This window comes from Prionailurus viverrinus, chromosome A3, assembly GCF_022837055.1.
Source record: "Prionailurus viverrinus isolate Anna chromosome A3, UM_Priviv_1.0, whole genome shotgun sequence".
Lineage (NCBI taxonomy): Eukaryota > Metazoa > Chordata > Mammalia > Carnivora > Felidae > Prionailurus > Prionailurus viverrinus.
The window spans coordinates 105,402,873-105,427,309 of NC_062563.1; the positions used below are offsets into that span (position 1 = coordinate 105,402,873).

At 55.8% G+C, this 24,437-nt stretch overlaps 1 protein-coding gene across 1 annotated transcript in view; it reads left to right on the forward strand.

Annotated features, from left to right (window-relative positions):
• Positions 1-24,437, forward strand: part of KCNIP3 (potassium voltage-gated channel interacting protein 3) — an 84,910-nt gene that overhangs the window by 6,207 nt on the left and 54,266 nt on the right. Inside the window, exon 2 of the mRNA XM_047854428.1 lies at positions 6,338-6,503. Within this exon, the coding sequence (XP_047710384.1) occupies positions 6,338-6,503 (166 nt within the window). The remainder of the gene's footprint in view (positions 1-6,337; positions 6,504-24,437) is intronic.

Below are 24,437 nucleotides of genomic sequence, written 5' to 3' on the forward strand. Positions count from 1 at the left end.
GTTCTCCGGAGCCCAGCTGATGAGAACCACGGAGACAGAAGTAGTTGCTTCAAGGTCTCACCTGGGTGCACCCCTGGTGGCTTGACCAGATGGGCTGGGCCCCCACAGGATGAAGCTGTGTCCCCTGTGCCCGGGGCAGTGAGCAGGGCAGCTGACCACAGGGAGTGGGGAGTCACAGGTGAGATGTGCTGGCCCAGGTTCTTGTAGTTTATTTAAAACGATCTGGGCCCTCTCTGTGGTGTGGTGAAAACTCTCAGGTGATGGTGTTCCTAGTGCAAAGTCCAGATGTCACTCTGGGGCAGCTGGAAGGCATGAGGGGGTCGGTCTGTTTCTTCATCTCCATGGTGAATAGGTGTCGTAGTTACTGAGGAGTCACCTCGCCTCCCCCCACCACTATCCACACCTACAGCAGATCCTAAATACCCACTAATATCCCCCCCCCAACCCATTCCACTGCCTGGGCCTGGCTCAACACCCCCTCTTCCTCCCCCGGACTCGGGCAGTCCCCCAAGTTGGCCTCCTCCTTCATTGTCCCCCAGCCTTCCTCCATACTCCACTGGGCCACCTCTCTGGAACAAATCTGACTTACCCTAGCTGGGACTTGAGAAGGAGAGAGGAGTTAGGATCAGGGTGTGCCCTGGCAGGAGGAGGCTGTCCCAAAGCTTCCAACCGGCAGGTCTGAGAACCATCTAGAACAGTGCTAGCCAATGGGAACGTAGCGTGAGCCACAGGTTCGTGTTAAATGTTCAGGTCGGCACATTAAAGAAAGTTTTCTTTAAAAAGTGCAATTATTTTTAATGTATGTTATTGAACCCAGTGTAAATATTATCATTTCAATATATAGTTAATACAAAATGATTATTTTTAAAATGTTTATTTTTTGAGAAAGAGAGAGAGTGTGTGCGTGCACAAGCCAGCAGGGAAGAGGCAGAGAGAGAGAGGGAGAGAGAGAATCCTAACCAGGCTGTGTGCTGTCAGAGCAGAGCCCGATGCTGGGCTCAAACTCATGAACTGCGAGATCATGACCTGAGCGGAAGTCAGATGCTCAACCCACGGAACCACCCAGGCTCCCCTTGAGGGGGATCTTGAAATGGTTATTGTAAATGGAAAGAGGGTAGCTGTTGACGAAGTAGAAGGTAACCATAACATTGCCATGAAACAACAGCACCGAATTCCACTCCCCACCCCCACCCCCACCCATCCCCACGGCCTGCTGGGACTCTGAGCTGGAGCCACACCTCATCTCTATAAAAAAGGAGGTAAAGGTAGAGGGGCGGTCTGGGTTCCCAGAGTCTAAGTCATCTCCCAAACCAGAGGGAAGCCTCTCCCAGGTGCCCAATGGCACAGCCCCACCCCCTGGAACCCGGGACCTCCAGCCAGAGCCACCAGGACAAGTTGAACAGTCAGGTTGACTCCTCATTGACCTTGAGCGAGAGAACACACACACACCGCAGGGAGCCAGGCAAGCTTGGTAAGAGGGTGTGAGAAAGAGCCTATTATGGGACTTGGCCTTCAGCGGGGTGATTTGGAGGAGGGTCTAAGGAACCTCAATAGGTTGATGTGAGCATCAAGTACGAGTCTCTACACAAACCCAGTGCCTGGCCCGTAGCAAGTACATGGCCAGCTTGATGTCCTCTCTGTCCCTCCCTTGCTCTTCACAGACTTGGACTTGGAAGTGAGCTAAGACCTGCTCCTGACCCATCTGGCTGGACAGGAGCTGTGAGTCTCAGCGCGGAGTTGTCAGGGAATGACCCTGCCCACCTGTGGCCTCTGCCCTTGAGGGACCCTGTGGACTTCAAATTAGGTTGAGGTCCCCAGGGTCAGCTTAGGGCCAGCCTAGGGCCATTTCTGGGATGTGGCCCAGAAGACCCACATGAACTGGGGACTCTGTGTGACCTCGGGGCACAGGTCTTCTGGCTTCATTGGTCCCTGTCACCCAATCCTGGCCACCCCCGGGGGCCCATGGAGGATGGAGGGATGGCTCTGTCCCCTATGGAAATGATGCCAGGACCAAGCAAAAGTGGGAAGAGAGAAATTCTCATGTGAATTATGAAGAGCATGAGGGGACTTTCACCCCAGTCATTTGTGAATATTTCCTGAGCTTTTCGTATACACACACACACACACACACACGCACATATATATGTATTCTCTTTTGTATATATGGCAATATTTTTCACTTGAAGCTTTACTGACATCACTGAAGAATCATGTGTGGTTGTGAGACATAATATGGGGAGATCCTGGATAGAAGGTGCAGGTGGAGAGGCCAGCGGTGCGAAGGTGGTGTGCGAACTTGCCCCATATGTGTCAAGAGCACAGAGCACGGTGAGGCTGGCGGTGGGCAGATGAGACAGGAAGTCTAGGGGCAGGCAGGGCTCTGGCCTGGGTAGGGCTTTGGAGGCAGGCCCAAGGCACTGGGGTTTTGTGTGAAATGCAGCGGAAGCCACGGGGGAGGGGGGTGGTTCCTTAGCAGGGGTGGGAGGGGATTGAATTTGTGTTGGAGTTTCCTCACTGACTGAGCTCTCCTCAATTCTGTCACCTCTTAGCACAGAGGCAGCTTGGGGGTAAGGGTGGTAATATGTCACCTCTCAGGGCTCCCTCTCTTCTGTGCCTGAGAGCTTCCAGATCCCAGGGTGGCCATTAACTTTCTTGACAGCCCAGTCGGACCCTCTCCCAGACAGGTGTCAAAGATTCATGGGGATGGCCTGCGGTCACTTGGGTCATTTGTCCCTCCTCCTGCCCTCCCCCAAGGTCTGATGGGCTCAGTCCACGGCCTGTGGCCATACCCTGTCTCAGTCACTATGGGCCCCTCCTCTCCTCCTTGTGAGGACCCCTCAGCCACTTCACAGGGGAAGGACATCATAGGGCTCCTCCCTCCTAAGCAGGGCTCAGGGCACAGGCTCAGGGGACAGGGCTCCTGCCACTCTTGTCCCCAGCTCTCTGCACCAAGGAGAACACACACACTGGGGCTCCTCAGTCCAGGAGGGCATCGGGACATTCACAGACTGTTAGTCTGACATGGTGAGGTGGCTTGGGAATCCCTCCCCAACTTCCAAGGCCTCTCCAGGGCCCAACCCCAGGAAGCCTGAGCAGTACAGCTTGTGACCAATACCAAGATACCTCAAGGACAGTGTGGCCCTGGCATGCCCCCAAACTTCTGCTGGACTTAGTTTCTTCATCTTTATTTTTGTTTTTAAAAAATGTTTATTTTTTGAGAAAAGAGAGAGAGAGGAGAGAGAGCGTGCAAGCAGGGGAGGCAGAGAGCGAGGGAGACAGAGGATCCAAGCGGGCACCGTGCTGACAGCACAGAGCCCGACGCGGGACTCGAACTCACGAACCACGAGATCACGACCCGAACCAAAGTCAGACGCTAGACAGACTGAGCCACCCAGGCACCCCAGTTTCTTCAACTTTAAGACAGGAGCGGCGTTGCCAACCTCATGGGATTTTCATGACCCTGAGGCCCAGAATGAAATGCACAAAGGGAGGTCTCAGCCCCGCCTGTGGCCCTCCCAGCCTTCCCTGGAGGACAGAACCCTGGGCCCCAGGCTGCATCTCTCCCACATTAGTTAGGCCTGGGCTGCAGGACAGAATCCCCGTGACTAGCGGGGGGCTCCATGAGGAGCCAGCACCAGCACTGTCCTGAGACAGAGGGGGTCCCAGCAGGTAGCTCCTGATCCCAACAGAGGCTCTGATGCTCTCACTGCAGTGTTTCCTTCTGACGTTCTCCGCTGACCCCAGCTGCAGAGCCTACAGCAAAGAATTCATGAAGTAACCAAACACCAGCTGCCAATCTGCCCCCTCCCCGCTCCCGGACTGAAATAAAGACTTTATTCATTGAGGCCATTTCTCTCCTGAATAAGATCATTAATAATGGAGAGGATGCTTCTCTGACACAGCCTGGGCAGGACCTGTGTGTACATGGGTGTGTGCATGTGCATATAGGGGACCTCCCGCAGCATCCCTGGCACTGGAAGACCTCTGGGGACCCCTGTCACGCCCTCTTTCTGCCCCACCAGGATGGTGTGTGCTCACCCTTGCTGCGGCTCTGGGCACCACTGACCCCTCTCACTGCCAGGGCAAGGCTTGGAGTAGGGAAGGAAATGTAGGGGGCGTTGCTGAGCGTGGGTGTTGGGGAGGTGGCTTGGAGGGTGACGACTACAAGAGACGGCACTTGCAACTGGGAAGGCTCCAGAAATCAGGGTAAGGGGTGTGGATGTCACCCTGTCTAGGCGGCCACTTCATCAAAAGCTGGCCGGGAGGCAGACTGTCCAGCCCTAAATATGAACGGGTCTCCTGGAGCCCTGAGCCAACCCAGCCCCTGGAGGGTTCTCCTGCCTAACTGGGGAATGCAGCACAACCCTTCCCCTCACCTGGGCGTTTGCACAAACTCCACAGTTTAGGGGACATTTGTGGGGACTTTCTTCTACCTCTCATTCAGGAAAGCCCCTGCTGAGGACATGAGAGAGGCTTAAAGTCCAGATGCTTGCTTTCCTGGCTCCTCTCGTAGCCAGAGATCAGGCATACGATCTGGGCTGGGACAGTCAGATTCCTCCACTCCTGACCTTGAACTAGCGACCCAGCTGAGAAGGCCCCCCACAGCAGCCTCCAGGTCCTAGGGGCAGCAGTGCCATGAGGCCAGTGGGGGGTCCCAGGCCCAGAGCCTCTAGGCTGGCGGGGCCAGCAGCAGGGGCCAGTGTATTCAGCAGCAGAGGCAGACGTGCTCTGGCTGACCTGGCTGCCCTCTTCCAGGGGGTGACTGTGGCTGAGGTCTGGCTGTCCCTTTGCTTGCTCTTTGCTCTGGTTTGTCTTCCACGCCTTGCCCTCTGTCCTTTCTGGGGGGACTGTGGTTGGCCTGGAACCCTCCCCCCTCCCTCCCACTGCTGATTCCTTTCCAGTTATCATCAGCCTGGGTCAGTCTCTGCTTCTTACGCCTGACAGCTGACCGATGCAGGGGCCGTGTGGGGCCCTGTGTCTGCAGAACTTGGCCAGTTGCACATCTGTTTATTTGGGGAGACACATACTTTTCAGGACTGTCCAAAGGTACCACGCGTGAAATTCCACGACCCTGGAAGGATATCACCAACTCGCCACCCCAGTGGCCATTGTCCTGGCCACCTGCTCAGAACTAGTGCCCACCCAGGGGCGCTTCCTCCCACGACTGGCACTCAGGCCATGCGTCATGGGCAGAGTGAACCTGGGGGCTACCTATGGCAGTGGCCCAATGGGCCAGGCCGCACCCGTGGCACAGCCATCCCAAGCAGGAGGGCATCTCACAAAGGCAGCAAACTAGTCCCAGCAGATGTCCGGAGGGGCCACCGTGGCCACCGTCCCTTGCCGCACACGACAAGGAGCCCACTTCCCGGCATTCCCTCCACGGCTCCCCGCTCTAGGATTCCTCCAGACCTGTTCGAGTTGCTTCTTTCGACGGCTGCACAGCTTGGAGTAGAGGGCTCCATCGATGTGCCCCCTCACAGGGGAGATCGCCCGGCTCTCCTTTCAACCTCTGCTTGCCTCGAGGTGAAAAAGATGGAGGGCTCAGGAGCCAAGCGAGGAAACCTGACTTGGCCGTGTGACCTTGCGTGGATCCACTCCCGTGTCCGGGCTCTAGTCCAGTGAGGGCTTTTGGACGATGGTCTCTGGCAACCAGGCCTGTGCCAGGATGGGGGGCTTGATGAGCAAGTGTGGACCCTCACCTCCCTCCTTCTGGGGGCCCCACTATATGCCAGGCCAGGGTGCAGAGTAGGGAAACCCCCAGCCCTGCCCTCGTCCGGGAGTTCCTTCAGCGAGTCGTCACGGCACAGCCGTGTTGTTAGGGAACTAGAACACAAGGACGGGCCAGATCCCCGAGTTTTTGAAGCTGGGGGGCTGCCTGGGAGAGGTGACTTGGTAGCTGGCTCTTGAGGTGGGGGTGGGGCTCACTGGACTGTGCCGACATGGGGAAGAGTGGTGTCTTCCCCGAGTAGATCGGTGTGGCCAAAGGGGACTGTGCGTAGGAGGCACACAGCGCCCAGAGCCCTAGAGCGGCCTTGGACGTCATGCCGTCATCCTGGAGCATCCGGGCTGCTTTTCTCGTGGACACTGTATGTGCCTGAAGCTGCCTCTGGCTTGCAGCGGCTGAGAGCTCCTGGAGAGAGGGGGGCAGGGGACGACCAGTACCAGGGTCAGCAGTGCCCTGGGAACTCTCCAGCTGAGCTGGGACCTCTGGGCATGCACGCCTGGAGGTCAAGACGCTGGCGGAGTTAAGGTCGACCTTGCCCGGGAGGCTGGGGCTGGCCCAGAGGTCCTCTCAGTGAGCAAGGGCTCAGGGCTGCTCTGCCTGTTCCTGCTGCAGGAAGTGATGAAGGTGTCAGATGGCAGCCTCCTGGGGGATCCCGGGCGCACACCGCTAAGCAAGAAGGAGGGCGTCAAGTGGCAGAGGCCCCGGCTCACCCGCCAGGCCCTGATGCGGTGCTGCCTGGTCAAGTGGATCCTGTCCAGTGCGGCCCCACAGGGCTCAGGTAGGGGCTGGGGCGGGCTGGGAGGAGGGCCGGGGTGGGGGTGGGGCATCTGTTGTGCGCTCTCTTCTATCTGAGGACTCAGATCACCCTGGGACCCCAACCTCTGCCTAGATTGGGACATGGCGCTTTCCGTTCATTCGTGCTTTTCCCCCGTCAATCCAAGCAAGGCACTGAGCTCAAAGCAGGACCCGTGGAGGGGGCGACAGAGGATCAGGACAGCGCAGGGGTACTCCACCGAGGTCACTGGGAAGGTAGAGCCAGGCGTCGGAGTCTGACAGGCCACGCTCGCCCTGCCCACCCTCAGCGGGTAACCTTGGGGTGCTCACGCTTCCTTCCTAAGTCCTCTGTGAAAAGGATGGGCGGCAAAGAGTGAGGAGGCCCAGTGAGGAGGAGGCCCCGCCCCAGCCCCTCTTTGGTCCTGCCCAGTGCACCCCAGGGGCTGGGGCCGGCTCTTCACGGGGGGTGGGGGGTGGGGGGTGCCGCACCGCGGGTGGTCCTGAGGGAACGCAGCAAATGGCTGCCTGGCGCTTGCCCGTGGTGATATTTGATGTTTGCTGAGCGTGACAGAGCAAGAGATGCGGAGGTGGCCTCACGCAGCCCCTCGTGCCCTCACACGGACGGGCGCACCCACCACACGGTGCACACCGACCAACACACCTGTGCCGCCGCCACACACAAGCCTGCGCCCCCCCCCCCCCCCATGCACATGTGGGCGCACACACACACCCCTCGCAGCCACGCGTGCACACCCACACGCGTGTGATCACAGGCATGAGGCGTGCAGCAGAGTCTGCCGCTTTGCCTTTAAGGAAAAGGGCAGACTTGAGCCCCGACAGCCCTCTCTGCGTGATTTCCGGGGAGCCTCAGTCGATCATGGCCTCAGGCTCCCAGGCTTGATGGGAGGAGAGGGGAGGGGAGGCCCAGGTCTGTAGCAGGCAAAGCGGCTGGCGGTCACCTCCACGGAGTGTGTGAGGGGAAGGGGCTGCCACTTACCAGGCCCCTGTCCGTTACCCGCAACCCCACTCAGGGTGCTCCCCGCACGGGCCCAGCCCCTCCCTTCCGCTGCCCCCAGAGCCCCTGCCCATCTGTGCTGCTTGCTGCCATCTGCCTCCGGCCCTCCCCCCCCCCCCCCCCAGCCCCCTTCCGCGCTCAGGCCTTTCACAGAAGCACGAGTGCACGTGAATACAGAGGTGGGGTCCACGTGTGCTCCCCAACTTCTCGGGGCCACGATGGGAGGATAGGTTTTTGCACGTGGCAGAAACGTGAAGTCGCCGAAAGTTCATGCAAACAGCTCACCTGGGAAGCTCGCATCGTTGTAGTGCTGTCTGTTCTGCAGCAGGGCAAAAACAACTCCATTTTCTGTCGGGATGGAAACCAAGGGCAGAGGTGAGCCGGGGCGCTGCGGTGTGGCCAGCTGTGTGCACCCGGGGGGTCGGTCTGCTCCCACTGACACGGCTTGTGTTGCTTGAGGTTCAAAGGCCCTACTGGCCTTACACCCCAGGCTTCTCTTTTTTTTTTTTTTTTTTTTTTTTTTAAGTAGGCTCCACACCCAAGGCGGGGCTGAAACTCACGACCCCTGATCCCCACCCCAGTTCAAGAGTCGCTTGTTCTACCAACTGAGCCAGCCAGGCGCCCCCTCCAGGCTTTTCTTGGCATAGCACAAGACCAACACCTCGGTGTCTCTCCCTCCCTGATCCTCTCCATCCAGCTCCCCCACCTCACCCTGGGGCTTCACGCCTGCTGGGCCCCATCTCCAACTTGCAATTTGGAGGCACGAAGCATCAGGCAGGAGTGTGATGTGCCACCTCCCGGCTGAGGCTTTTTGCACCCATGAGTGTGGGTGGGCATGGAGAGAAGCAAGCTTGGAGGCGGGCTTGGTGTGTTCAAGGTCACAAGGAGAGGGGCTGAGAGGGCCGCACCCACAGGTCCCACCTTTAGCTCGGGGCGGGGTTCCTGGAGGCCAGGGTCTTTCAGGTTAATTGCTGTGCTGAGCTGTCAGGATGTGTTTGCTAAAGACTTGTCATAGCCCTGAGCAGGGGGGCAGGATGGGGAGGCAGAGGAGTGGGGGGGGGGGGGAGTGGAGCCGGGCCGGGGCCCCACCCATGGCTCAGGCCCAGCCTGGTGCCTTCCCCTGCGTGAACCTGTTTATCAGACACCACGCCAGGCGCTCCGAGGGTATGTGAAACATGCAAAAACAAGATCCTGTTTCCTTGTGTGAGGAAGGCGAAAGTCGGTTGAAACTCAGGGAGGTCACGTGACTCCGCAGGTCACAGGATATTAGGGGCTGAGCGAGGGTTCTGGAGCTTCTTCCCTGTGCTCCAGGCAGGATGCCCACCCTGATGTGTGTCTTCCGTATCTTTTCTCTCTCGGGGACCGTTAGGGATCTCTGGAGGCAGCGGCCACCCCCACAGACTGAGAGGCCAAGACCCCGGTGCACCCCTTGTCTCCACTAGGCGTAGCTCCCGGCCCGGAGCTCCTTAGTCCAAATACGCCCTCTGTGTGTCCCTCCAGGATGCCACTACTGGGTCGGTCACACTGAGGGTTTCGTGTGCATGTGAAATGCTAAACCGTGCAGAAGTGAGACGTTTCTGCTCCTTCAGGAGACTTCAAGGGCTCTGGGGGCAGAGAACAATAGGTGTCGCTCAGTGTTGCCCGGCCCCTGAGCTCAGCAGGGCCCAGCCGCGGTGTCCTGGGCAGCGGGTGCCCGTGGAAAGCGGCCACAAGGCCGAGACACTGCACCCTTGTTGTCAGGGGTTTTTCCACTCAGAAGAAGCAGGTCAGAGACACATTTCTGGGGCAGCTTGGGGGGAGAAGCCAAGGCCCAGTAAAACATAGGGATGTGCCCGAGGCTTAGGCCACCGTGTCAAGGAGGGGGTGGCACTCAGGGGCCAGGAGTCAAGAGGGCAAGGGTTAGACCAGCTGCCATTGTGCCGGGCCGTCCATCCCTCCTGGTTTGTGGAGGCCCCCGTGTGGAGTTGGGAGGGAGCCTGCAGTGGTGGCCTCTGAGATGGGCCCGGGAGTCGGGGAGCACAGGGCAGGCAGCATGGAGGAGCCCCCGTCCCCAGCTGAAAAGTGTGCCCCTCACCAATACTGGGAGGCTCGTCCTCAGGGACCAGAGGACTCTGGGACTCTGACCTGCTCTGCATGTCTCCATAGCATCTAAACATCCTTCCTGTCGGGATACCAGAACAACCCTCCAGGAGCTGGGCTAGGCTACCAACTGGATAGACCCGTTCCTCAAGTGTGGCTCCCCATGAGGGCAGTAGGACTGGGATTCTTCAACTGTAAAGCTGTCACAGTAATACCACCCACAGAATAACCTGGGGTCTTGGCCACAGACCACCGAGTCCAGGCTGGCCCGTTTTGTCCAGAGAGGCATTTACTCTAGACTGGTAGGAAGTTCCACAGAAACTCTAGAAGACCAGAGGAGGAGACCTGGATATGGCGAGGCCAGGGCCCTGCCTGCCACTCGGGGGAATGCCCCCACGTCCCTTGTCGTTCCGGTAGGGACACTGGAGAGGCAGCCACATGCGTCTGTGTGATACGTGTAACCGTTCCTCACGCAAACGGACACACTCCTGCCCCCTCCTCCAAAGTGGAGACCCAACTCAGCCATTGCATCCATCTCTGGGTACACACTTCTGCCTCTCTCAAGCCCATGTAAAGTCATAAAGCTGCCATCACCACTGGTACCCTGATAAATGGAGCGGTGGTAGACGGACCTGAGGACAAAAAAGTAAATTAATTTGTCTGTAATCTATAAGGATATCTAAATATATGCTGACAGAATTTTAATGCGTTTGAAACACCAAGATGTGCACAACATTGTGTTTCCAACTGAGATGCCAGGAATTATCTGGAAACTGGCCATGTGGCTCTTGAAGCCTTCACCCTCATCAAAGGTATGGAAAGTTGAGTGGTTGGAGTCTGCGGGGGAGATGATTGGCGAAGAGGATTTCTCTGGAGAGAGTGTGTTGAGTCCAAACCCCAAGTTGAGAGAGGGATGTTTCAGTTACCCTTTTGTCACCCAACAAAGTAGCCCCAAATCCCGCCATTTTGTTTTCTCTCATTTCTGTGGGTGAGGCATGAAGGCGGGCTTCCGCTGGATGGCGCTTCTACTCCACATGGCATTGATTGTGACGATTCACTTGCCTTTGTTTAGCTGGTGGTTGGGCTGGGCCAAGAAGGTTCCACTCACGTGTGGTACCTCAGTGCCCGTCCGCCTCTCCAGGGCTGCTGAGGCTTCCTCACCGCACGGCGGTCTCAGTGTACAAGGCGGCTGGCTTCCGAGAGGGGCTGTTCCAATATGAAAAGACAGAAAGGTTCTTGAGGCCTAGGCTCCAGAACTCACATAGCATCATTTCCACTGAATGTTATTGGTCAAAACAAGTCCCCAGCTCAGCCCAGATTTGAGGGAAAGGGAAACAGACTGCCTCTGCACGGAGTTGTTGTAGGAAATTTGTAACAGTCTGTAAACCACCACAGAGGCCTCAGTTAAGAGTCCTTGGTGGACTGATCCAAACTCTCATCCCTGTAGGCGACCTGAGCTCTTGGCCTTCCTGCCTATAACACCCCACTAACTTTTATCCCTGTGTTTGGCAGTATTAATCAAGTCCCTGGAGAATTCACTCGATTTCAGATCTAGCGCTCCCCTCCCCCACCTCGTGCAGCTGTAGAACCTTCTCCCCTGGATGATCAGGATCATTTGCCCACCCAACACCCACTATGTCAGATGGTCTAAGTGGCGTGGGGAGCTCCAGATAGGTGGCAGCCTCAGCCTCCGGTCCAGCAGGTCCACTGGTGTTTCCCTTTAAGGAAGCATTCTTCTTCTTAAATTTTTTTTTTCAATGTTTTTTATTTATTTTTGGGACAGAGAGAGACAGAGCATGAACGGGGGAGGGTCAGAGAGAGAGGGAGACACAGAATCGGAAACAGGCTCCAGGCTCCGAGCCATCAGCCCAGAGCCTGACGCGGGGCTCGAACTCACGGACCACGAGATCGTGACCTGGCTGAAGTCGGACGCTTAACCGACTGCGCCACCCAGGCGCCCCTTAAGGAAGCATTCTTGATTTGGGATCCAACACCTCTGACCCAGAGCCCAGAGTATTGGCGATGAGAAACAAAAACGCAGCGAGGGGGCGTGAGGACCCACTGGTACCATTTCCCTTGGCTTCTGGATCCCTCGTTCTGCCGGAGAAGCAGCATATTCAGTAGCACGTCCAGCATCTGACGGGACGGCATCTGCATAACCGCGTGGCAGGTGCCGGGACCGGGTCTGCCGTGGCCTCTTCCACTGTTCGGTGAGGCCAGCGGCTCCGGGGCCTGGGCAACCGGATAAGGTCAGCGGGTCATGCAAACGCTGGCCTTTGGCCACACTTCTTTGTTGTCAGATGAGTCCCTTGGTCAGTGACGATGGTGTGTGGGACACTGTGAGGGGTGATGGTGTTGGCAGAAGCAGGGCGGGCAGGAGGGAAGGTCCATGCGCAGAATGAGTGTCCGCTCCAGAGAGGATAAGTGGTTTGTCCCTGCCAGGATGCGGGGGACGCGATGTAGCCGACCTGCTGGCTGGTGGCTGGCTTGTCACCTTGCTGGCAGGCTGGGTGCTTGGTGATGGCTGTAGCCACATCAGCCTGGTGAGAAGTTCTTGTATTGAACCCGTAAGTAATCTTAGTCCACACGGCACTTTGCTGGCGAGCAGTGCCAGGCAGCAAGGAATACGGGCCGACAGGCCATCTTGTCCACTGACTACTGAGCTCCTTCTCGGGTCTGGGCGCCCTTTGGAGAACAGTCACCCCTCCTGGCATCTCCTTTCCTTCTCCTCCCTCATCCCGGAACAAATGGTTAGCAACCGCCCATGAGCAATGATGCTCAGACCATCTCTTCTTCCAGGCAGTGTGGGCAAGCAGTTGTATTCAACAGTCTGCCCACCACAAAGATTCCCCTTCCCTGCCGAGTGGGCCACCAGGTCAGCCTCGAGTTGCGGCCAGCATTTCTTGCAGCTCCGTCTAGAAATTACATGTGAACGTTCTTCCTCTTCAGATAGCCTTAGGGACGCCTCGCGGGGCCACTGGTGTGGATTGAGGGGAAGCTGGCCGAGCAGCAGGCCCCAGGGGGGCCTGAGTCACTTCGTACACACTTGCCTGGGCCTTCCAGACCCTCCGACCCTGCGCTCAGGCATAGCGACATAGCACCTGCACGTGGTGATGGAACGCTGCACGCACACAGGCCTTCCGAGCTGGGGGAGAGGTCGATTCTCAGCCCCTGATGGGCACGGAGGTCCATGGCCACCTGGTGTCCCTCCGGCATGTCCTCTGTGTCCATGCGAGCCCAGTAGCGAGCTGCCAGCTGCATGTCAAAAGATCTTTGCCAAAGAAAACAGGGCTTTGCTCGAAAGCCCGGGGAGAGCAAGGAACGCTCCTACGGGGGCCTGCGCTTGGCCTTGCGGAGCGCGCCACCTTGCCTTAAACCCAGCGTGTGCCAGTGAGCACGCAGGGTCATCAGGCAGCCTGAGCCGCTGCACAGCCATTGCTTACTGTCAGCCAAGCACACGGTCTGCCGCGGCACGCTGACCTGCGGTACCCAGGAAGGCCCATCCAACACTGCACCTCCTTTCACCCGCTGGGAGGGCAAGGTGCAAGTTCGTCTTTCACTTTGGAGGGAATGTTTTGACTTGGCTGTCCCTGCATATAGCAGAAACCCCAAATAACAGTGGCTTAATGTAGACAGAGATCTGAGAAATCTGGGCCAAGCAGTGGCTGGCACTCAGTTTCGCAGCTTGGGGATGTCAGAATCAAGGTCTCTGGGGCTCTTTGTGTTTTGTGGGGGTTGTTTGTTTGTTTGTTTGTTTGTTTTTGATTTTGCCCTTTCCCTCACAGCCACAAGGTAGTTGCTTTGGCTCCAGCTATCACGGCCTTCGTTCTAGGCAAGAGGAAGGAGAAATTGGGTGGAAGGAGGAAACGGTAGTGCCTACATCAGGAAAGCAACACTCTCATAGAAATCTCTGGAAGATGCATGCCTGTATTTCACTGGCCACAACTGAGCCACCTTGACTGCAAGGGAGGTGGGGGAGTGGTAGTTTTTTTTAAGGTGGGCACATTACCACCTCCAACAGAATCTGAATTCTGTAGGCGGAGAAGCGAAGAAGAACGAACACTCATGTGCCACTCTCGGCCACACGTACCTTGTAAGGTTGTTTTGACGACTGAATACGCTGGCGGCCGGAGGGACCTTAGAAAAGTGCCTGGCGCATAGCAGGTGCCCGAGGAATCTGAGGGCGGGGGGATGGTCAGCAGTTTCCGCTCTAGTCATACTTGTCGTCCTCTACTTTCCTCATCAGAGAGACCCCTTTTCATCTCCCCATTCTCTACTCTATAGAGACACCGACGGGGCTGTGGTTTGGCGTCGTCGGTGAGCAGAGATCAGAGGTCAAGAAATAGCCAAAGGCCAGGGCTCTACCCATCCCCCAGCTCTGCCCAGGGCCCCTATGCCTCCCTCTTGCCCCCCACCAGGCAGAAGCTTGGATGGGAGCAGGCTACTCCCTTTCTGGCTGCAGAGAAGCCTTGGGATATGGGTGAGGCCCCTTTGCAGTGAGATCACACCCTATGCCAAATATCACACCAATGGCACCTCCTCCACTGGTGCTGGGAGCTCAGGGGCAATGCCCACCCCCACTCTCACCTCCTTCTCAGCCCAGGAAGCTGCAGGAGCCCTTCTGCCTCCAGGAAGAGTGAGTTGCGGGGTCGAGAGGAGCCAGAGCCAGGCACAAGGTGAAGGGCCTGGCCTGGGGGTAGGATTAGGGGCTGCTCCAGGAAGCCCACCCTGGCAGTGGGGCTGGCAGGTGCTGGCCAGCCCCTGGGGGCTCTGGGCTGAGGCTGAGTGGCCAGGAGGTCTTGGGAAAGGCTAAGAGAGCAGGAGGCAGAGACAGAGGACGGAGGACAGAGGACAGAGAAGGGAAGTTTAGGCCAGAGATGCCAAGACCCTGAGGGTCAGGTTGCTCTCAACCTGGAGAGACAGACTAGAGCGGGGAGAGGGAGAGAATTCTAGCAGGAAGGCTCTGAGTGTCGGGGGAAGCAGGCAGGAAGAACAGAGCAGGCTGGGGGTAGCTTGCACTGTGGCTGGTCAGGCAGAGCCGAGGGCGGGAGCTGGGACCCCCCAGGATGGGGCCAGGCCCAGGGGTGGCGGGGCACGGTGAGACCCCCGGACCAGCCCGGGGGGCTGCTCTGAGGCTGCAGGAGTGCCACCACGGCTGCAAGAAGCACCTGGGAGACATCATCAGCTTCTTCTTCCGCTTCATCTCTGGGAACCTGGCTCGAGGTGAGGGCTGCTTTGGCAGGACCGGTGAAGGGAGCGGTAAGAAGCAGGTTTGGGACTCAGGACTACTGCTCCTGCATTGAGTGAGGCAGGGGCCATCAGAGGGGGCAGTGGCCCTGAGGGCAGAACTAGAAGGGACCCCCTGGCTTGGAACCCTGCCATCTGACCTCCAGCCAGCCACTGCCAAGCCAGGGCCTGGGGAGGGAAAGGAGGTAGGAGGGCGCTTCCTTTCCAAGGTGCACGGACTCGGCCCAGCCCAGGCTGGGAGGGAGCAGGAAGCTCTGGCGCCCGCCCACCCGCCTTGCATACCCTGACCCCATTGCCCCGGCCTCTCTCTTCCTCCCTTTCCCCACCCGAGAGCCCCTTCCTCCATCAAAGACATGTGACATCTGCAGTGAGGATTAAAGAAAGGGCTTGCTCAGTGACAGCCACCTTTCAAAATCTATAAATACCAACCAACCTGGAATTTCTGGTAGGGATACAGGGGGGCTGTCAGGCTCAGGCCTGGGGAGGAGCCCACGTGGGAGTGACAGCACCACGGGCCAGGCGCCACTTCTGCTCGGCCCCTCCCCACAGTGGGCGCTCAAGGGCTAAGCGGGACCCCCAGGATCAGCCCTGGGGACCAGGAGGCAGGCACAAGGCTAGGGGCTCCGTGCGTGGGGACCTGGCGTTTTCTTGGCGAGATGCGCCGGGGAAGGTGGTGTCAGGAGCTCCAGACGCTGAAAGGAGAGACCTTCGACAGCTCGGGGCTTCTGGACCCTTTTGTCTCATCCTGTGATTGGAGGGCTATGAAGGGAATTAGGCTAAAGAAATCACATGATTCTCTGAAGAGATATCAAATTGAATCCCTAAGACATGTACATGTAGCACTGTAGACACGTGACATGTTGGCTTTTTTAGCTTAGCCAAAGATCAAAAATACTGCTGCTGCCCAAAGATGCTCATAGACACTGAGGGACAATGTGTCAACACTGGGCGGGACTGGGCTGAAAAGCCTGACTTTCGTCCCCTCTCTGAGGGCAGGGGAACTTGTCCTGAGCACCTGGTACAAAGTCTGTACGCTAAATCCCTGTCCAAAGATAATATTTTAAGAAGAATAAAAACACAAAATTGCACATGTAATCAATCACGTCAATCATTTCAAAGTCGGTCGAATAATAATGGTTTAAAAAGAATTTTTTAAAATGTCTCTTTATCTTTGAGAGCAAGAGTGTGAGCAGAGGAGGGGCAGAGAGGGGGGAGACACAGAATCCGAAGCAGGCTCCAGGCTCCCAGCTGTCAGCACAGAGCCCGATGCGGGGCTCGAACTCGTGAACCAGGAGATCATGACCTGAGCCGAAGTCAGACGCTCAACCGACTGAGCCACCCAGGCGCCCCAATAATGGTTTTAAATACTCAAAAGCAATAACAGATCCGTAAGAGTAAGAAGACAGGACTCTGATGTAGTGAAGGTTTGCAGCAGGGGATGGGATGGAGGGCTGAGTCTAAAGCAGGGGTGGCGACCTCAGGGGCCTTTCGGTGGTGGGACTCAGGCCAGTGTTGCTGCAGGAAATGGGAGCCCTGGGTCGTAAGCTAGCTTTTCCAAAGAAGTGGAAACTCTGGGCTCATGATGCCTCTTAGCCTTGTCTGCCAGCCGCTCACCTTCCCCGCCCCAGGCAGCCACTGTGGAGGAGGAGGGGACTTGGCAGATGGCGGGCCACTTCTCTGGGAGGAGAGGCACCTGGGGGCCAGGCTTGGTGGCAGAGGGATGCGCCTAGAGTTACCAGGAGTACCTCTCCCAACCACACTCAGCCTTGGCTCCTCACCTGTCCCCGGGGGGACAGGTGTCCGAGTGTCTGCTACACAGGGCCAGCAGGAGAGTCAGCAAGGCCCCTTGCTTATTGGGTTTCGGTCGATGGGAGTCTTTATTGCCTGGTAGCTTCATGCACCTTTTTCAAGGCTGATTCACTCGCAGGCTCATGGGGGCCGTTTCTCACTCCCTCTGTGTGTCTCTGCCTTGAAAGGAGGGAGATGCTGCACGTCTGTGTCACCCAAAGGTGCAGTCTGCCTCCCTAGTCTTGCGGTTCCTCATCTGGCAAAACAACAACAAAACCCACAAAGGCTTAGCCTTCTGGCCTGCTTCTGGGCTCCTTCCAGCCCTGGGTGCTGGTTCTGGGATTCACAGTAAGTGGGGGTGCAAGGAGGCCAAGGGCAGTCTGGGTGTGAACGCTGCGATGCCGCTAAAACACAAATGCTCAATGTCAACGTAAGGAGCGAGCCAGAGGAAGCGGGGTTCCTCGGTCACCGCTGACCCTTTCGGTCTGCACTGTGGCACTGCGGACCGCATTGCAGACCTGATGGAATTAGGTGTTAGCAAATACTCAGGGAATCCTTTCTGGCCCATATCAGAGCTCCAGCTCCTCATTCGCTTTGGGATCTCCCCCCCCACCCCCCCTGCTGACTTGTCTCAGGTGTAAAGGTAGGGCAGGAAGGCCGAGTGTAGGTGGGGTCCTGGGCATCTCCACTGCTTCTTCACCTTGCTTCCCGCCTGGTTCTGGGGGCCGGACCAATGCCGGCTCCCTTCCTTTGCTCAGGATGCCCCTTGACCTCATCTCCCAACTGTTGATACTCCCCTCTCCAGGCAGGAGGAAGAGGGACATTGAAGATGCATTTCCCCAGCTCTCTTCCACAGGGTCCAAGGGTGCTTTGCAGAAACACACGCCCTACCTCCAGGGACCATTACCGGGTGGGTGTCCGGTTCCCCTCCTCGCTTGGCTGCCTCTGGCCATCGTAGCCACAGCCATCACCTGACCTCCTCCAGGGGTGGCTCAGACCCACATGGCCCCAGGGACCCATGCCCAGACCCAAACGGGTTTCTCAGAAGCCTCTCAACTGGACAGAGGACTAAAGCCCCCCGGGTGTGGGAGGAGGAAAAACAGCACGCCAACCACCTTTCCAAAGATGTTCCTTTCTCTGCCTCACCAACCTTTTCCTTCTCTGCCCCCTGGTGGGGGGAGAAAGGGTGAGTCACAGAGCCGGTTTCTTAATCCCTCAGTGTGACCTGTCTAGCTGGTCTTGGCTGTTGGCGCCTCTGCCCCAACTCAACAAGAAAAGTCGAGTTTAACAGCTGCATATGAGACGTGGAGTCCGCGTGAAGACGAGGGAGAGCCCTGTCTTCTGAGCCACTCGCCCCGCGCTGCAGCAGGTGCCCAGGCGGGGCTCCCAGGGACAAGGCATGGGGCAGAGGCAGAGGCAGGGGGACGGCCAGGAGCCAGGAAAGAGGGCTTGGGCTTCAGACTGGGACAGCAAAGACTCGAGGTTACAGACAGAGCTGGGTACAGCTGGCTTGTATTGTCAAAGCCTCATTCTCTCTGTGTTAAAAATATCATTCTTCCACAAATAGACAGTGAACGTATATCAAGGTTCTATTGAAGTACTTAATGAGGAAACCAGAATGACAAAGCTGATTCAAAAGAGAAACACAGGGATTTTTAGAGAGGGTGGAAATAAAAGGAACACTGGGATATGACCTCTCAGGCTGAAACTAAGAAAGATCCAGGGCAGTGAGACAGCCACCGGCAGGGTTATCTCCTCTGCCAGAGAGAAGAGGAAATCATCGCATCTTATCAGATTTATAGGCTTGTAAAATGTCTGGGACCTCATCAATTGTACCTCTGACTTCTGCTCCCCTGGAGAGTCAGATGCTCTGGGCAGACGTTGCATAATGCCCTCGCAGGCCTGAGAGGCCATGCAATGCTCTCTGTGCTTTATCTCCACAGTTTTTATTTATTTATTTATTTACTATTTATTTATTTTACTTTTTTAAAAGTTTATTTATTTTTGAGAGACAGAGAATGAGACAAAGCACAAGCGGGGGAGCAGCAGAGAGAGAGGGAGACACAGAATCAGAAGGCTCCAGGCTCCGAGCACAGAGCCCGATGTGGGGCTCGAACCCGCCAACTGTCAGATCATGACCTGAACTGAAGTTGGAAGCTTAACCGACTGAGCCGCCCAGGCGGCCTGCACTTTTTTATGTTTTTAAATGTTTATTTATTCTTGAGAGGAAACACGCGTGAGCAAGGGAGGGGCAGAGAGAGAGGGGGACAGAGGATCCGAAGCAAGCTCTGTGCTGACAGCCGTGAGCCCGACGTAAGCTTGAACCCGCGAATCATGAGATCATGACCTGAGCTGAAGTCAGTCGCTCAACTGACTGAGCCACCCAGTCGCCCCTCCACAGTTTTTAAACAGAATACTATCTCTGGCACTCATAGCTGATAAAAGGTAAACTGACGCATATTGAAAATTTCAAGGGTTTATTTGAGCACACTTCGATTCAGACACGGCAGCGCCTAGCAGGAGATGGTTAGGAGGGCTCCACAGACAGGAACTAGGGGAGAGGTTTTATAAAGAAGGTGCCGAAGTAAAGCAAGGAAATGTTTGATTGGCCGTGGTTTAAGCGGTTGCCTTATCGGGGAAGGCCTAGTTGGCTGTTTGTGATTGGTTGTTCTTAATTTCCTGGACTCTGGCTTAAGTTTGGATTTGATTGCATAGACCTCCGTCCAGCAGCCTCCTTGTTAAATCTCTTTAACAGTTCTCCCCTTTTGGTCATCCTTTCCTACAAATTGACAGACAATTTGACATGACTGCTGCGGTCAGTCATCCTCAGGGTTAAGTTCTGATCTTGTGAAACTCACTAGATTATGACGTCAGCCTGTGGAAGAATCGTTTTGGCCGTTCATCTCATTGTTGATCTTGTGTGTTTTTCCGTGCATAGTGAGACCATCTGATGTACTTCTGATGGCCGTGAACATATATTTAAGACCGTTGAGAGAACACAGTGCACCAGGGGGAGTACGGTGATAACTGTCAGGAGGATGATAAAACCAAGAGATTGAAGTTACCAAGAGATTGAAGTATGCTTCTTCACCAGGGCACCCACGAACCCAGCCGGTTGGCATCACGTAAATCAAAGCATATATCTGAAGAGGCATCAACCGATTTCAGCCAAACGCCTTTTTGTTCATTTCCTGTATTTGAGTGTCTACTATCCCAGAGGTGTTGATCCAGGCACAGCAGGAGATACGTGCTATGGCACAGATTCCTCCTTCCTTGGTCAACGAGCAATCCAAAGCAATTCTGTTACCTAAAATGAATTTATCAGCTTAAGATAATTGCTAGGCCGCAGAGGCATGTTTTAGGGTGGCATATTTTGCTACCTTGTATTCCCTGCCTTTGAAACTCCTCCACGGCTTGGCTTCTTAGACCCAAACAAACATGGGTTCTGAGCCCATGATTTTCATACATACAGTTAGGCAGAGTCCTAAATGGAGAAGTCCAGGACTTTTTGGACTTGAAAGAACCCATTTTCTCCTCTCCTTTCCTTAAAACAAAATTGTACTTATGTGAGGCCTCCCCCTGGGCTCAGTCCAGTTTAAGTTGGACCCAGTCTGGTTTAAGTTGGAGAGCTCATCATGTTTAAGTTGGACCCAGTCTGATAAAGTAAATAAATGCTTGGGGCGCCTGGGTGGCTCGTTAAGTGTCCCACTTCGGCTCAGGTCATGATATGGTTCATGAGTTTGAGCCCCACATTGGGCTCTGCACTGACAGTGCAGATTCTCTCTCTCCCTCTCTCTCTCTCTCTCTCTCTCTCTGTCTCAAAATAAATAAATAAACTTTTTAAAAAAATGCTTAAATAAAATTAGAGAGCTTATAATGCAAAAGCCGTGAAGCTCAGTTATCTGCGAGGCACTTCCCATGACCTTCATTCAGGTGCAGCAAGAACGCAGTGAGTGCCAAGAGTCGGGGGTAGAGGGACAAGGTGGGGAGGGCAGGTGCCTACGCCTAGTTGCTTGTTGCTCCCAGGGACCATCAGGGTCTGCTTCGGATTCCACTTCTGCCGCCAGAACTGTTAAAAGGGAAACTGAGGCACACTAACATTTTCTTTTTCAAGTTTATTTGCGTATACATCTGCTTGAATTGGGTAGTGCTAAACCAAAGAGGGTTGGGAACACCACCCATGGGAGCCAGGGGAAGGCTGGGTTTTTTTTGTTTTTTTTTTTTTTAAGAATATGCAGAAGCAAGGCGAGGAAATGATTTGATTGACCCTAGCTTAAGCGCTTGCCTTATTTGGGCAAGCCTAGTTGGCTGTTTGCGATTGGTTGTTCTTAAGCTTTGTTTTCTCAGATTCAAGCGCACTGACTCTGGCATAGTTTGGTTTACTTGCATGGGCTACCAAGGCATCAGAGCCATCCCGGTCTAATGGCCTCCTTGTTTAAATACTTTAACATAGTTCTGCATGAAGCAAATTGCTTCTAACCTCTCGGTTTCTTCACCTGTAAAATGGTCATAAGAATCAAATCACAAGGTCATTAAGAAGGTTGTGGTGAGATGCGCATGAGAGTCTTTGCATTCATGAGATGGGCTTTTACCTTCTTCATTTTGCAACCGTGTGGACTCCCGTATTGGCTTGCTTTATACTGGTTGTGTGACCTTGGGCAAGTTACTCGGTCTCTATGAACCTGTCTCCTCATTCACTAAACAGGTAGAATAGGGGGTGGTTTTGAGGGTTCTGCCAGAGTCTGTAATGCAAAGGGCTAGGGCAGTGACTCAGAGCTAGAATTTCCCCTTTTCTGGGCCTCAGTTTCCTTATCTGGGCAGTGAGTGCTGGAGAGGGCAATGTTCAAGGTTAAGGACCAACTGTAAATCCTGTGGTCCCTCCCCCCCTTTTTAACCAGACACAGAGACCTGAGGGCTTGAAGTGCATTTTGGGGGCCTGGATCCTTCCGCTTGGGGTGTATTTTGGGGTCCAAGGCCTGCCTTTAGAGCCACTGCCCCCTCCTGCCTTGTCCTGGCTTCTGCCTAGATGCCCTCCCCAAGTCCTGAGGGACCCTGTGCCCTTCCACCACTCACTCCCAAACCTCTCCCCAGAGCCTTGCTAAGGAAGTCAAGTTCATCAAAAGCCAACAGTGAGCAGCTTGATGCTTTAGTGGGGAGGATTCTCCAGACAGGTATAATGGATTGCTCAGGCCCTGGCCTCTGCCTCCCCGGCCTCCCCCACTGCCTGCCTCCAAATGGTCAGATCAGAATAGGCAGGACAGGGTGGTCGGGGATGCAAAGGGAGGGTCAGTGGAAAGGGCACTAAGTAGAAAGGTGAACAAGGGGAGCCCCCCCCGAAAGCTGTTTGGTAGCTACCTGCCCAGATACAGGGGCGTCTTGGGCCCCATCGCCACTTTCCTGTGCAGAACCCTTTCCCAGCGTGGCGTGTGTCGTGTCCCTGATGCTGTGGGGTCCAGGTCCTCGTCCTCTTGGGTGAAGGGGGATTGGGGGCCATTTGGGGTGGTGGGGAGGAAAGCAGAAGTAGCTTCCAAATGCTCTAGGATGGGAGAAAACGTGCTATGCCTGGGGCTGCTCAGGGAAAACAGAACCTTGGTGGCTGAGCAACTGGGGGTCCTGGGCAGATGTTCACAGGCTGGAAAGGCTCGTGCCCATTGGCCTGGCCAACCTTCCTGCCTGCCTTCCTTCCCTCCTTGCGTCTCTGCCAAAAGGTCTCTCTTGGCTGGTATTTCCCCATAGGCCCACCAGGGGGCAGCAGGAACCAACACGTCTGCCACAATGGACCACTTGAATCTTTTTTCCTTTTTTTTTTTTTTCCAAAGTAGGCTCCACACCCAGCGTGGAGCCCAATACAGGGCTGGAACTCACAACCCTGAGATCAAGACCTGAACTAAGATCAAGAGTCAGGCACTTAACCGACCGAGCCATTCAGGCGCCCCCCGGACCATTTTAATCTCAAACCACCAGCTCTGCCTTCTGGCACCAGCTCTTCCCTCCTACCACCACATCTTTGGAGCACAGGGACACAGGGATCTGGAGTTCCTCCGCCTCATTTCCAGGACACATCCTGGCTTCTGATGTCCTGAGCTAAGCCCAGGACAGGCTGGGACCCTCTCCCCAGCAGGCCTCCCTCCTCTCTGCTGCCCACGATGTACCTGTCCCTGTTGCTGGGACTCAGTATGCCTTCAGGTGATAATGGTTCCTTCTTGGGTCACCCCCAGAGGTCTCAGGAGGGCAGGGTGAATCCTAAGTGTTACATAGGAAGGCCTTCTTTGATCATCCTGCTCAGATGTGGATGAGGGGAGGCTCAGACAGAGGCCATGTCCACACCCTGGGCTTGTGTTAGGTTACCTATAGTAATCTAACACGAATGCTTCCCAAGATGGACAGACTAGGCGCTTGACCACCAGCCTGTAGGCTGATACGGGTTCCCATCGTGAAATGAGGAAAGTGGTGAACCAACTTAGTAAACTAACTATATTCCCTTTCAATGGTTTACATCTTCATTTTTTTTTTTTTCCTGGCATAATGCCCGAGAGACAGAGTAGTCACAATTTTTTTTTAATGCCCTTGCATTGCAAAATAAAAGATGATACTTGTATGTCCCCTTCCACATTTGGGGGGCAGATATGGGAGGGTCTATAAAAGCCTGACTGAGGCTGGGCTGGACGCTGAAAAGGGGGCTCCAGTGGTGGGAATGGTAGGCAGAGGCCAGGGGCAAGGTGGGGAAGGCAGGTGTCCTGGCTGGGACCTAGGGAGGACGTTCTCCCCACAGGCCTGGGCCCTCCCACTCTGGCGGCTCCCTTCTTTAGAACGACAAGCTGAAGACTGAGCCTGAGCGGTGACCAGAATCCTGGTACCGGAGTGGGGAGTGGCAGAGACGGCACAGGCCTCAGAAGAGAGTGCAACCCGGAGCAGAAAATGAGTGAATGAGTGAGGGAGTGAGCGGAAGGAAGAAAGGAGCAACCGAGGAAGCAACTGTTCAGTAGTATTGACCTGCATAGTCCAGCAGGAGAAAGCCTTGTACCGCCTCTAAGTCTTCTAGAAGAAAACAGAGAGCAGTGAGTGGAAGGGTTGGCAGAAACCTGTAAGCTGTGAGCAGCCCGGAGCCTGGGAAGGGTGATTGTATGCGGAGGGTCCCTACCCAGGTGGGAGGCTCATGCGGCCAAGGCCACCATCATCCCCTGCCCCCTAAACAGAGGGGCTGCCCCAAGTGGGGAGCGAGGAGCCTGGGTAGGGGGCAGGTCAGGCAGATGGAGAGGGCCCCGGGCCTTGGGCTGGAGTGTGCACTCGCTGGGAGCACAGACTCCCCCGCCTCCTCAGCCAGTAACCCTGGCAGAGAGCACCCAGAGGGTAGTCCTCATTACCGCCCATCCCTGCTTCCTTCTCTCATCCCTGCCTCCCGGCTGAGGTATCTCCCCAGAGGTGGCCCCCAGAGTGCAGGCTCCAGCCAGCAAGCGGCCAGAAGCAGCTTTGCAAAACAAATAAGCCGTCCTCCTGCCAAAACCCTTCAGCGGTTTCCCTCGAACCTTAAATACATTCAGGGCCCCGCTCTGCCTCGGCAGGATGTTAGCACATGCTGTCCTCTCTGCCCAGAGCATCCGCTCGGGTGGGCTTTCCCCCCTTTCGGGCCTCCGTTCACACGTCACCTCCCCAGAGGACTTGCCTGTCATATCACCACAGTGCCGGCACATACCAGGTGCTGGACCAAACGGTGTTGGGCAGACCGCTCTCTGCCTGGGGGATTCTGGCCCGACTGCTAAGCCTCGAGCTTTCCCACATGTGTAGAGCAGGACCACAGGAGGCTGCCCA